The 13,235-nt window shown below is 82.0% G+C and overlaps 1 protein-coding gene across 1 annotated transcript in view; it reads left to right on the top strand.

Moving 5' to 3' along the window:
• Nucleotides 1-12,229, top strand: part of ATP10D (ATPase phospholipid transporting 10D (putative)) — a 78,905-nt gene extending 66,676 nt beyond the window's left edge. Inside the window, 2 exon segments of the mRNA XM_048508724.1 lie at nucleotides 1,275-1,372; nucleotides 12,098-12,229. Coding sequence (XP_048364681.1) covers nucleotides 1,275-1,372; nucleotides 12,098-12,229 — 230 coding nt within the window.
• Nucleotides 12,230-13,235: the final 1,006 nt, after the last annotated feature.

Raw genomic sequence — 13,235 nt, forward strand, 5'->3', positions numbered from 1 at the left:
GGGGTGCAATTGTTAAGCTAGCAGCACCAAAATTTCAGAGTATCTTTAGGAGACCCTCCTGATTATACCACTTAGGTTTAGTGAGGTTTGGTTCAGGGGGTCCAAAGTTATGGACTCCCAAAGTGGGTGCCCCATCCCCCATTGATCCAATGGGAGCTAATAGGAGATGGGGGCTATGCTCCAAAGATTGCTTAAGTTTTTGTCCTGCAGGGGGTGCAGCTTAAGCAATCTTTGGAGCAATGCCCCTTTAATAAAGTCATAGAGACAAGCTGCCCGAGAGGCAGCTTCCCTGAAGCCGAGCCTCAGAGCCTGCAGGGAAAGGAAAGGGTGAGCGAGCGAGCGCTGCAGCTGGGGGCTGACCAAGGTGGAGAAGGGGTGTGGGACCCTCACTCACGTATAAGTCGAGGGGGCATTTTTCAGCCTTTAAAAAGGGGTGAAAAACTCGACTTAAACGTGAGTATATATGGTATACAGGACTTTACCTATTAGAAGTGAGCGTCCCTTTACCCTTGGAAGGTAGAAAGACCCACTTCACCCTTCCACTGCATTTTGCTTGTAAAGGAGGAATGTACAACTCACTTATTAGAATTTAAAATCTGTTTACCCCTGGGGAAAATGGCACTGGAGGTAGCACAATTTGGAATAAGCAAATTTTGGACAGGGACGAGCACCCCCTTCATCTGCCGCTTTTTGCTTGAAATCAAGATTGCTTTTCTTTTAAGAAAGACAGCGACATAACTCATACTTCATTTCATTTCATTTGGTGTCCTCACTTTTTCATTAGTTGATACATCCTACAGCTTCTGTGTTCTGAACTGCCAAGCTTCCACTTTGCAAAATGCAGGGGATGCTTGCAACCTATATCTCAATAAGCCCAGATGCTTTCAACTTACAATATACTTTTAAATGTTATCTGTATACAATGCTCTAAAACAGGGCGATTGATCTCATTGGTTACGAGGGCCAGAAATGATATAAACATTACTTGATTTGGTTGGACCGGGGCGGGGGGTGCTGCTTCTGCTGGCCCCAGAATGGCACTGGACTGAGGTGCCCTCAGCGGGGTGGGATGGCTGTCTTGAGAGAGCTTCTTAAGCCCAGGAGCCAGCTGAAGCAACCCTCCCCCCCCCCCCGCTAACTCTTGATTCTAGCCTGGATTACCTCGGCTGGCTAGCAGGCCCAGGAAGGGGCCAAATCCAACCTCTGGGCCACATGTTTGACACCCTGCTCTAAAGTCTTTTCTATGTAAGATTTTTCTTTCTCTTTCTGAAAAGGGGATGGTGCCAATGACGTCAGCATGATCCAAGTTGCTGATGTGGGAATTGGAATTTCTGGCCAAGAAGGCATGCAGGTAGGAAGGGCTGATGGAATTGTGAATAGTCAAACTTGTTATTGCTTATGGCCATAAACATATAGAAGAATATATGGCTAAGAAGGGATTTAAAAATCACAAATTATACAATTTAAGGATAAAACTTACCGTATATACTCATGTATAAGTCGAATTTTTCAGCACATTTTTAATGCTGAAAAAGCTCCACTCGACTTATATGCGGGTCATTAAATTTTTTTGTGTGTTTTTACTTTGCCGGCCAGCAAGGGGCGCAGTTTTTATGCTAGCAACACCAAAATTTCAGGGTACCCTCAGAAGACACTCCTGATGATACCAGCCAAGTTTGGTAATGTTTGGTTCAGCTCCCATTGAAAACAATGGGGAATGGGGGCACCTCATTTGGGGGTCCATAAGTTATGGACCCCCCCAAATGAGTCCCCCCCCACCCCCCCCCCCCCCCACCCCCCCCCCCCCCCACCCCCCCCCCCCCCCACCCCCCCCCCCCCCCACCCCCCCCCCCCCCCACCCCCCCCCCCCCCCACCCCCCCCCCCCCCCACCCCCCCCCCCCCCCACCCCCCCCCCCCCCCACCCCCCCCCCCCCCCACCCCCCCCCCCCCCCACCCCCCCCCCCCCCCACCCCCCCCCCCCCCCACCCCCCCCCCCCCCCACCCCCCCCCCCCCCCACCCCCCCCCCCCCCCACCCCCCCCCCCCCCCACCCCCCCCCCCCCCCACCCCCCCCCCCCCCCACCCCCCCCCCCCCCCACCCCCCCCCCCCCCCACCCCCCCCCCCCCCCACCCCCCCCCCCCCCCACCCCCCCCCCCCCCCACCCCCCCCCCCCCCCACCCCCCCCCCCCCCCACCCCCCCCCCCCCCCACCCCCCCCCCCCCCCACCCCCCCCCCCCCCCACCCCCCCCCCCCCCCACCCCCCCCCCCCCCCACCCCCCCCCCCCCCCACCCCCCCCCCCCCCCACCCCCCCCCCCCCCCACCCCCCCCCCCCCCCACCCCCCCCCCCCCCCACCCCCCCCCCCCCCCACCCCCCCCCCCCCCCACCCCCCCCCCCCCCCACCCCCCCCCCCCCCCACCCCCCCCCCCCCCCACCCCCCCCCCCCCCCACCCCCCCCCCCCCCCACCCCCCCCCCCCCCCACCCCCCCCCCCCCCCACCCCCCCCCCCCCCCACCCCCCCCCCCCCCCACCCCCCCCCCCCCCCACCCCCCCCCCCCCCCACCCCCCCCCCCCCCCACCCCCCCCCCCCCCCACCCCCCCCCCCCCCCACCCCCCCCCCCCCCCACCCCCCCCCCCCCCCACCCCCCCCCCCCCCCACCCCCCCCCCCCCCCACCCCCCCCCCCCCCCACCCCCCCCCCCCCCCACCCCCCCCCCCCCCCACCCCCCCCCCCCCCCACCCCCCCCCCCCCCCACCCCCCCCCCCCCCCACCCCCCCCCCCCCCCACCCCCCCCCCCCCCCACCCCCCCCCCCCCCCACCCCCCCCCCCCCCCACCCCCCCCCCCCCCCACCCCCCCCCCCCCCCACCCCCCCCCCCCCCCACCCCCCCCCCCCCCCACCCCCCCCCCCCCCCACCCCCCCCCCCCCCCACCCCCCCCCCCCCCCACCCCCCCCCCCCCCCACCCCCCCCCCCCCCCACCCCCCCCCCCCCCCACCCCCCCCCCCCCCCACCCCCCCCCCCCCCCACCCCCCCCCCCCCCCACCCCCCCCCCCCCCCACCCCCCCCCCCCCCCACCCCCCCCCCCCCCCACCCCCCCCCCCCCCCACCCCCCCCCCCCCCCACCCCCCCCCCCCCCCACCCCCCCCCCCCCCCACCCCCCCCCCCCCCCACCCCCCCCCCCCCCCACCCCCCCCCCCCCCCACCCCCCCCCCCCCCCACCCCCCCCCCCCCCCACCCCCCCCCCCCCCCACCCCCCCCCCCCCCCACCCCCCCCCCCCCCCACCCCCCCCCCCCCCCACCCCCCCCCCCCCCCACCCCCCCCCCCCCCCACCCCCCCCCCCCCCCACCCCCCCCCCCCCCCACCCCCCCCCCCCCCCACCCCCCCCCCCCCCCACCCCCCCCCCCCCCCACCCCCCCCCCCCCCCACCCCCCCCCCCCCCCACCCCCCCCCCCCCCCACCCCCCCCCCCCCCCACCCCCCCCCCCCCCCACCCCCCCCCCCCCCCACCCCCCCCCCCCCCCACCCCCCCCCCCCCCCACCCCCCCCCCCCCCCACCCCCCCCCCCCCCCACCCCCCCCCCCCCCCACCCCCCCCCCCCCCCACCCCCCCCCCCCCCCACCCCCCCCCCCCCCCACCCCCCCCCCCCCCCACCCCCCCCCCCCCCCACCCCCCCCCCCCCCCACCCCCCCCCCCCCCCACCCCCCCCCCCCCCCACCCCCCCCCCCCCCCACCCCCCCCCCCCCCCACCCCCCCCCCCCCCCACCCCCCCCCCCCCCCACCCCCCCCCCCCCCCACCCCCCCCCCCCCCCACCCCCCCCCCCCCCCACCCCCCCCCCCCCCCACCCCCCCCCCCCCCCACCCCCCCCCCCCCCCACCCCCCCCCCCCCCCACCCCCCCCCCCCCCCACCCCCCCCCCCCCCCACCCCCCCCCCCCCCCACCCCCCCCCCCCCCCACCCCCCCCCCCCCCCACCCCCCCCCCCCCCCACCCCCCCCCCCCCCCACCCCCCCCCCCCCCCACCCCCCCCCCCCCCCACCCCCCCCCCCCCCCACCCCCCCCCCCCCCCACCCCCCCCCCCCCCCACCCCCCCCCCCCCCCACCCCCCCCCCCCCCCACCCCCCCCCCCCCCCACCCCCCCCCCCCCCCACCCCCCCCCCCCCCCACCCCCCCCCCCCCCCACCCCCCCCCCCCCCCACCCCCCCCCCCCCCCACCCCCCCCCCCCCCCACCCCCCCCCCCCCCCACCCCCCCCCCCCCCCACCCCCCCCCCCCCCCACCCCCCCCCCCCCCCACCCCCCCCCCCCCCCACCCCCCCCCCCCCCCACCCCCCCCCCCCCCCACCCCCCCCCCCCCCCACCCCCCCCCCCCCCCACCCCCCCCCCCCCCCACCCCCCCCCCCCCCCACCCCCCCCCCCCCCCACCCCCCCCCCCCCCCACCCCCCCCCCCCCCCACCCCCCCCCCCCCCCACCCCCCCCCCCCCCCACCCCCCCCCCCCCCCACCCCCCCCCCCCCCCACCCCCCCCCCCCCCCACCCCCCCCCCCCCCCACCCCCCCCCCCCCCCACCCCCCCCCCCCCCCACCCCCCCCCCCCCCCACCCCCCCCCCCCCCCACCCCCCCCCCCCCCCACCCCCCCCCCCCCCCACCCCCCCCCCCCCCCACCCCCCCCCCCCCCCACCCCCCCCCCCCCCCACCCCCCCCCCCCCCCACCCCCCCCCCCCCCCACCCCCCCCCCCCCCCACCCCCCCCCCCCCCCACCCCCCCCCCCCCCCACCCCCCCCCCCCCCCACCCCCCCCCCCCCCCACCCCCCCCCCCCCCCACCCCCCCCCCCCCCCACCCCCCCCCCCCCCCACCCCCCCCCCCCCCCACCCCCCCCCCCCCCCACCCCCCCCCCCCCCCACCCCCCCCCCCCCCCACCCCCCCCCCCCCCCACCCCCCCCCCCCCCCACCCCCCCCCCCCCCCACCCCCCCCCCCCCCCACCCCCCCCCCCCCCCACCCCCCCCCCCCCCCACCCCCCCCCCCCCCCACCCCCCCCCCCCCCCACCCCCCCCCCCCCCCACCCCCCCCCCCCCCCACCCCCCCCCCCCCCCACCCCCCCCCCCCCCCACCCCCCCCCCCCCCCACCCCCCCCCCCCCCCACCCCCCCCCCCCCCCACCCCCCCCCCCCCCCACCCCCCCCCCCCCCCACCCCCCCCCCCCCCCACCCCCCCCCCCCCCCACCCCCCCCCCCCCCCACCCCCCCCCCCCCCCACCCCCCCCCCCCCCCACCCCCCCCCCCCCCCACCCCCCCCCCCCCCCACCCCCCCCCCCCCCCACCCCCCCCCCCCCCCACCCCCCCCCCCCCCCACCCCCCCCCCCCCCCACCCCCCCCCCCCCCCACCCCCCCCCCCCCCCACCCCCCCCCCCCCCCACCCCCCCCCCCCCCCACCCCCCCCCCCCCCCACCCCCCCCCCCCCCCACCCCCCCCCCCCCCCACCCCCCCCCCCCCCCACCCCCCCCCCCCCCCACCCCCCCCCCCCCCCACCCCCCCCCCCCCCCACCCCCCCCCCCCCCCACCCCCCCCCCCCCCCACCCCCCCCCCCCCCCACCCCCCCCCCCCCCCACCCCCCCCCCCCCCCACCCCCCCCCCCCCCCACCCCCCCCCCCCCCCACCCCCCCCCCCCCCCACCCCCCCCCCCCCCCACCCCCCCCCCCCCCCACCCCCCCCCCCCCCCACCCCCCCCCCCCCCCACCCCCCCCCCCCCCCACCCCCCCCCCCCCCCACCCCCCCCCCCCCCCACCCCCCCCCCCCCCCACCCCCCCCCCCCCCCACCCCCCCCCCCCCCCACCCCCCCCCCCCCCCACCCCCCCCCCCCCCCACCCCCCCCCCCCCCCACCCCCCCCCCCCCCCACCCCCCCCCCCCCCCACCCCCCCCCCCCCCCACCCCCCCCCCCCCCCACCCCCCCCCCCCCCCACCCCCCCCCCCCCCCACCCCCCCCCCCCCCCACCCCCCCCCCCCCCCACCCCCCCCCCCCCCCACCCCCCCCCCCCCCCACCCCCCCCCCCCCCCACCCCCCCCCCCCCCCACCCCCCCCCCCCCCCACCCCCCCCCCCCCCCACCCCCCCCCCCCCCCACCCCCCCCCCCCCCCACCCCCCCCCCCCCCCACCCCCCCCCCCCCCCACCCCCCCCCCCCCCCACCCCCCCCCCCCCCCACCCCCCCCCCCCCCCACCCCCCCCCCCCCCCACCCCCCCCCCCCCCCACCCCCCCCCCCCCCCACCCCCCCCCCCCCCCACCCCCCCCCCCCCCCACCCCCCCCCCCCCCCACCCCCCCCCCCCCCCACCCCCCCCCCCCCCCACCCCCCCCCCCCCCCACCCCCCCCCCCCCCCACCCCCCCCCCCCCCCACCCCCCCCCCCCCCCACCCCCCCCCCCCCCCACCCCCCCCCCCCCCCACCCCCCCCCCCCCCCACCCCCCCCCCCCCCCACCCCCCCCCCCCCCCACCCCCCCCCCCCCCCACCCCCCCCCCCCCCCACCCCCCCCCCCCCCCACCCCCCCCCCCCCCCACCCCCCCCCCCCCCCACCCCCCCCCCCCCCCACCCCCCCCCCCCCCCACCCCCCCCCCCCCCCACCCCCCCCCCCCCCCACCCCCCCCCCCCCCCACCCCCCCCCCCCCCCACCCCCCCCCCCCCCCACCCCCCCCCCCCCCCACCCCCCCCCCCCCCCACCCCCCCCCCCCCCCACCCCCCCCCCCCCCCACCCCCCCCCCCCCCCACCCCCCCCCCCCCCCACCCCCCCCCCCCCCCACCCCCCCCCCCCCCCACCCCCCCCCCCCCCCACCCCCCCCCCCCCCCACCCCCCCCCCCCCCCACCCCCCCCCCCCCCCACCCCCCCCCCCCCCCACCCCCCCCCCCCCCCACCCCCCCCCCCCCCCACCCCCCCCCCCCCCCACCCCCCCCCCCCCCCACCCCCCCCCCCCCCCACCCCCCCCCCCCCCCACCCCCCCCCCCCCCCACCCCCCCCCCCCCCCACCCCCCCCCCCCCCCACCCCCCCCCCCCCCCACCCCCCCCCCCCCCCACCCCCCCCCCCCCCCACCCCCCCCCCCCCCCACCCCCCCCCCCCCCCACCCCCCCCCCCCCCCACCCCCCCCCCCCCCCACCCCCCCCCCCCCCCACCCCCCCCCCCCCCCACCCCCCCCCCCCCCCACCCCCCCCCCCCCCCACCCCCCCCCCCCCCCACCCCCCCCCCCCCCCACCCCCCCCCCCCCCCACCCCCCCCCCCCCCCACCCCCCCCCCCCCCCACCCCCCCCCCCCCCCACCCCCCCCCCCCCCCACCCCCCCCCCCCCCCACCCCCCCCCCCCCCCACCCCCCCCCCCCCCCACCCCCCCCCCCCCCCACCCCCCCCCCCCCCCACCCCCCCCCCCCCCCACCCCCCCCCCCCCCCACCCCCCCCCCCCCCCACCCCCCCCCCCCCCCACCCCCCCCCCCCCCCACCCCCCCCCCCCCCCACCCCCCCCCCCCCCCACCCCCCCCCCCCCCCACCCCCCCCCCCCCCCACCCCCCCCCCCCCCCACCCCCCCCCCCCCCCACCCCCCCCCCCCCCCACCCCCCCCCCCCCCCACCCCCCCCCCCCCCCACCCCCCCCCCCCCCCACCCCCCCCCCCCCCCACCCCCCCCCCCCCCCACCCCCCCCCCCCCCCACCCCCCCCCCCCCCCACCCCCCCCCCCCCCCACCCCCCCCCCCCCCCACCCCCCCCCCCCCCCACCCCCCCCCCCCCCCACCCCCCCCCCCCCCCACCCCCCCCCCCCCCCACCCCCCCCCCCCCCCACCCCCCCCCCCCCCCACCCCCCCCCCCCCCCACCCCCCCCCCCCCCCACCCCCCCCCCCCCCCACCCCCCCCCCCCCCCACCCCCCCCCCCCCCCACCCCCCCCCCCCCCCACCCCCCCCCCCCCCCACCCCCCCCCCCCCCCACCCCCCCCCCCCCCCACCCCCCCCCCCCCCCACCCCCCCCCCCCCCCACCCCCCCCCCCCCCCACCCCCCCCCCCCCCCACCCCCCCCCCCCCCCACCCCCCCCCCCCCCCACCCCCCCCCCCCCCCACCCCCCCCCCCCCCCACCCCCCCCCCCCCCCACCCCCCCCCCCCCCCACCCCCCCCCCCCCCCACCCCCCCCCCCCCCCACCCCCCCCCCCCCCCACCCCCCCCCCCCCCCACCCCCCCCCCCCCCCACCCCCCCCCCCCCCCACCCCCCCCCCCCCCCACCCCCCCCCCCCCCCACCCCCCCCCCCCCCCACCCCCCCCCCCCCCCACCCCCCCCCCCCCCCACCCCCCCCCCCCCCCACCCCCCCCCCCCCCCACCCCCCCCCCCCCCCACCCCCCCCCCCCCCCACCCCCCCCCCCCCCCACCCCCCCCCCCCCCCACCCCCCCCCCCCCCCACCCCCCCCCCCCCCCACCCCCCCCCCCCCCCACCCCCCCCCCCCCCCACCCCCCCCCCCCCCCACCCCCCCCCCCCCCCACCCCCCCCCCCCCCCACCCCCCCCCCCCCCCACCCCCCCCCCCCCCCACCCCCCCCCCCCCCCACCCCCCCCCCCCCCCACCCCCCCCCCCCCCCACCCCCCCCCCCCCCCACCCCCCCCCCCCCCCACCCCCCCCCCCCCCCACCCCCCCCCCCCCCCACCCCCCCCCCCCCCCACCCCCCCCCCCCCCCACCCCCCCCCCCCCCCACCCCCCCCCCCCCCCACCCCCCCCCCCCCCCACCCCCCCCCCCCCCCACCCCCCCCCCCCCCCACCCCCCCCCCCCCCCACCCCCCCCCCCCCCCACCCCCCCCCCCCCCCACCCCCCCCCCCCCCCACCCCCCCCCCCCCCCACCCCCCCCCCCCCCCACCCCCCCCCCCCCCCACCCCCCCCCCCCCCCACCCCCCCCCCCCCCCACCCCCCCCCCCCCCCACCCCCCCCCCCCCCCACCCCCCCCCCCCCCCACCCCCCCCCCCCCCCACCCCCCCCCCCCCCCACCCCCCCCCCCCCCCACCCCCCCCCCCCCCCACCCCCCCCCCCCCCCACCCCCCCCCCCCCCCACCCCCCCCCCCCCCCACCCCCCCCCCCCCCCACCCCCCCCCCCCCCCACCCCCCCCCCCCCCCACCCCCCCCCCCCCCCACCCCCCCCCCCCCCCACCCCCCCCCCCCCCCACCCCCCCCCCCCCCCACCCCCCCCCCCCCCCACCCCCCCCCCCCCCCACCCCCCCCCCCCCCCACCCCCCCCCCCCCCCACCCCCCCCCCCCCCCACCCCCCCCCCCCCCCACCCCCCCCCCCCCCCACCCCCCCCCCCCCCCACCCCCCCCCCCCCCCACCCCCCCCCCCCCCCACCCCCCCCCCCCCCCACCCCCCCCCCCCCCCACCCCCCCCCCCCCCCACCCCCCCCCCCCCCCACCCCCCCCCCCCCCCACCCCCCCCCCCCCCCACCCCCCCCCCCCCCCACCCCCCCCCCCCCCCACCCCCCCCCCCCCCCACCCCCCCCCCCCCCCACCCCCCCCCCCCCCCACCCCCCCCCCCCCCCACCCCCCCCCCCCCCCACCCCCCCCCCCCCCCACCCCCCCCCCCCCCCACCCCCCCCCCCCCCCACCCCCCCCCCCCCCCACCCCCCCCCCCCCCCACCCCCCCCCCCCCCCACCCCCCCCCCCCCCCACCCCCCCCCCCCCCCACCCCCCCCCCCCCCCACCCCCCCCCCCCCCCACCCCCCCCCCCCCCCACCCCCCCCCCCCCCCACCCCCCCCCCCCCCCACCCCCCCCCCCCCCCACCCCCCCCCCCCCCCACCCCCCCCCCCCCCCACCCCCCCCCCCCCCCACCCCCCCCCCCCCCCACCCCCCCCCCCCCCCACCCCCCCCCCCCCCCACCCCCCCCCCCCCCCACCCCCCCCCCCCCCCACCCCCCCCCCCCCCCACCCCCCCCCCCCCCCACCCCCCCCCCCCCCCACCCCCCCCCCCCCCCACCCCCCCCCCCCCCCACCCCCCCCCCCCCCCACCCCCCCCCCCCCCCACCCCCCCCCCCCCCCACCCCCCCCCCCCCCCACCCCCCCCCCCCCCCACCCCCCCCCCCCCCCACCCCCCCCCCCCCCCACCCCCCCCCCCCCCCACCCCCCCCCCCCCCCACCCCCCCCCCCCCCCACCCCCCCCCCCCCCCACCCCCCCCCCCCCCCACCCCCCCCCCCCCCCACCCCCCCCCCCCCCCACCCCCCCCCCCCCCCACCCCCCCCCCCCCCCACCCCCCCCCCCCCCCACCCCCCCCCCCCCCCACCCCCCCCCCCCCCCACCCCCCCCCCCCCCCACCCCCCCCCCCCCCCACCCCCCCCCCCCCCCACCCCCCCCCCCCCCCACCCCCCCCCCCCCCCACCCCCCCCCCCCCCCACCCCCCCCCCCCCCCACCCCCCCCCCCCCCCACCCCCCCCCCCCCCCACCCCCCCCCCCCCCCACCCCCCCCCCCCCCCACCCCCCCCCCCCCCCACCCCCCCCCCCCCCCACCCCCCCCCCCCCCCACCCCCCCCCCCCCCCACCCCCCCCCCCCCCCACCCCCCCCCCCCCCCACCCCCCCCCCCCCCCACCCCCCCCCCCCCCCACCCCCCCCCCCCCCCACCCCCCCCCCCCCCCACCCCCCCCCCCCCCCACCCCCCCCCCCCCCCACCCCCCCCCCCCCCCACCCCCCCCCCCCCCCACCCCCCCCCCCCCCCACCCCCCCCCCCCCCCACCCCCCCCCCCCCCCACCCCCCCCCCCCCCCACCCCCCCCCCCCCCCACCCCCCCCCCCCCCCACCCCCCCCCCCCCCCACCCCCCCCCCCCCCCACCCCCCCCCCCCCCCACCCCCCCCCCCCCCCACCCCCCCCCCCCCCCACCCCCCCCCCCCCCCACCCCCCCCCCCCCCCACCCCCCCCCCCCCCCACCCCCCCCCCCCCCCACCCCCCCCCCCCCCCACCCCCCCCCCCCCCCACCCCCCCCCCCCCCCACCCCCCCCCCCCCCCACCCCCCCCCCCCCCCACCCCCCCCCCCCCCCACCCCCCCCCCCCCCCACCCCCCCCCCCCCCCACCCCCCCCCCCCCCCACCCCCCCCCCCCCCCACCCCCCCCCCCCCCCACCCCCCCCCCCCCCCACCCCCCCCCCCCCCCACCCCCCCCCCCCCCCACCCCCCCCCCCCCCCACCCCCCCCCCCCCCCACCCCCCCCCCCCCCCACCCCCCCCCCCCCCCACCCCCCCCCCCCCCCACCCCCCCCCCCCCCCACCCCCCCCCCCCCCCACCCCCCCCCCCCCCCACCCCCCCCCCCCCCCACCCCCCCCCCCCCCCACCCCCCCCCCCCCCCACCCCCCCCCCCCCCCACCCCCCCCCCCCCCCACCCCCCCCCCCCCCCACCCCCCCCCCCCCCCACCCCCCCCCCCCCCCACCCCCCCCCCCCCCCACCCCCCCCCCCCCCCACCCCCCCCCCCCCCCACCCCCCCCCCCCCCCACCCCCCCCCCCCCCCACCCCCCCCCCCCCCCACCCCCCCCCCCCCCCACCCCCCCCCCCCCCCACCACCCCCACCACCCCCCCCCCCCCCCCCCCACCCCCCCCCCACCCCCACCCCCACCCCCCCCCCCCCCCCCCCCCCCCACCCCACCACCACCACCCCACCACCCCCCCCCCCCACCACCCCCCCACCCCACCCCCCACCCACCCAACCCCCCCCCCCCCCACCCACCCCCCCACACCCCCCCCCCACCCCCCCCCACCCACCCCCCCCAACCCAACCCCCACCCCCCCCACCCCCCACTCCGTGCAAGAGAGGAGCCCCAGCCAGCAGCCCCCATAGGAGGGCTGCAGGCTGGGGCACCCTTCTTCATTTTAAATGTCAAAAAGTATTTGCTGCTCCATGTGTTTTCTTTTCTGTGGAAAATGGGTCCAAATGGCTCTTTGGGTTTTGAAGGTTCCCTACCCCTGATCTAGGCAGAATTAAACACTGGGTTTAACTCTGTTTAGAATTGCACTGTTGATCTCCAACAGCCCCATCCAGTGGGGAAGCTGAATTCGTCAGTGGAGGCAACGTGGGCCTATGCCAGTGTATTTGCCCTCCCTGGAGCACTTGCCTGACAGTCAGGTGGATCATTCGGGGGTGGCCATTACTGCCAGCCAAAACAGGTGGACATTGCAGTGCACCCCACGCCAGTGCTTCTGGGTAATGTCGGCTCGAACCCCTCTGACTATGCTGGCATTGAAGGAAAGTGACGGGGGGGTCCTATGGAGGGCTTTCTGGGGGTGGGGGAGGTAATTTGTTTGCCTTTTTGGTTCCCTGCACTGACAGACGTCCTGGGAATGATGCAGCATCGCAGCTGTGGCACCGCATCTGACCGACCAACCATCGCAGCTGTGGTACCACATCTGGCCAGTCAACCTTGCATTGGACTCCAAAAGATGCAACTAACTGAGGATTGCACTGTTAAGCAGTAGTTTGGGGGACTTTCGTCCTTGATGTTGCATTACTTTTAGATTGCCAGTGTTGTGGCTTAGCAAAACGATGTGGTCTGGTAAAGGTCATCCACTGAGCATCATAAGTCCTGAGCTGGCCTCTTTCACTTCCCCATGTTTATATGTTGAACTGTGATACCACTCAATACCACAGCTGTGGGACTGGCAGGGGCTAACATGGTTGAATGGTCCTTCATACAAAAAAAAATATCCCCATTGTACCATGAAACTCTGGGCCAATCATAATACCTCACATAGTGCTTGTGAGAGTAAAATGGAGGAGTTACCTATGCACACACCCCTGAGCTCCTTGGAGGAAGGAGGAGAGAAAAAATGCAATGGATAATATGGGCACAACACTGTTCATACCCTCAGTGAGTTTTTATCCAGTTTAATCTTTTCAAGTAGCTACAAATGCAAGTAAATACCTGCATTCAGAGTTGTCAAGTCGTTCTCTGATGATCACACCTTTGTTGGTTTCAGCATAATTGTCAGTTGTTGGGATGAAGCGAACAGCTTCTGGGTGTATGGTCCTTGAGAGAATGGTAGTTATAGCCCCATGGATGCGGAGATTATTTTCTCTCGAGTCAGAATAAGTACATTTCCCCAAGGCCACGTACTCCAGTGTCCCAGTGAACCCACATTTATTTACCCTAGTCTTTTACAACTCTTCCCACCCTTTTTATATTCTAGGTTCATGTTCAGGGTGATACAAGGTTCAGTCTTTCCAACTCCACTGATGAAAGCCAAACAACGAGAAAATCAG

This window comes from Sphaerodactylus townsendi, linkage group LG10 (assembly GCF_021028975.2).
Source record: "Sphaerodactylus townsendi isolate TG3544 linkage group LG10, MPM_Stown_v2.3, whole genome shotgun sequence".
Classification (NCBI taxonomy): Eukaryota; Metazoa; Chordata; class Lepidosauria; order Squamata; family Sphaerodactylidae; genus Sphaerodactylus; species Sphaerodactylus townsendi.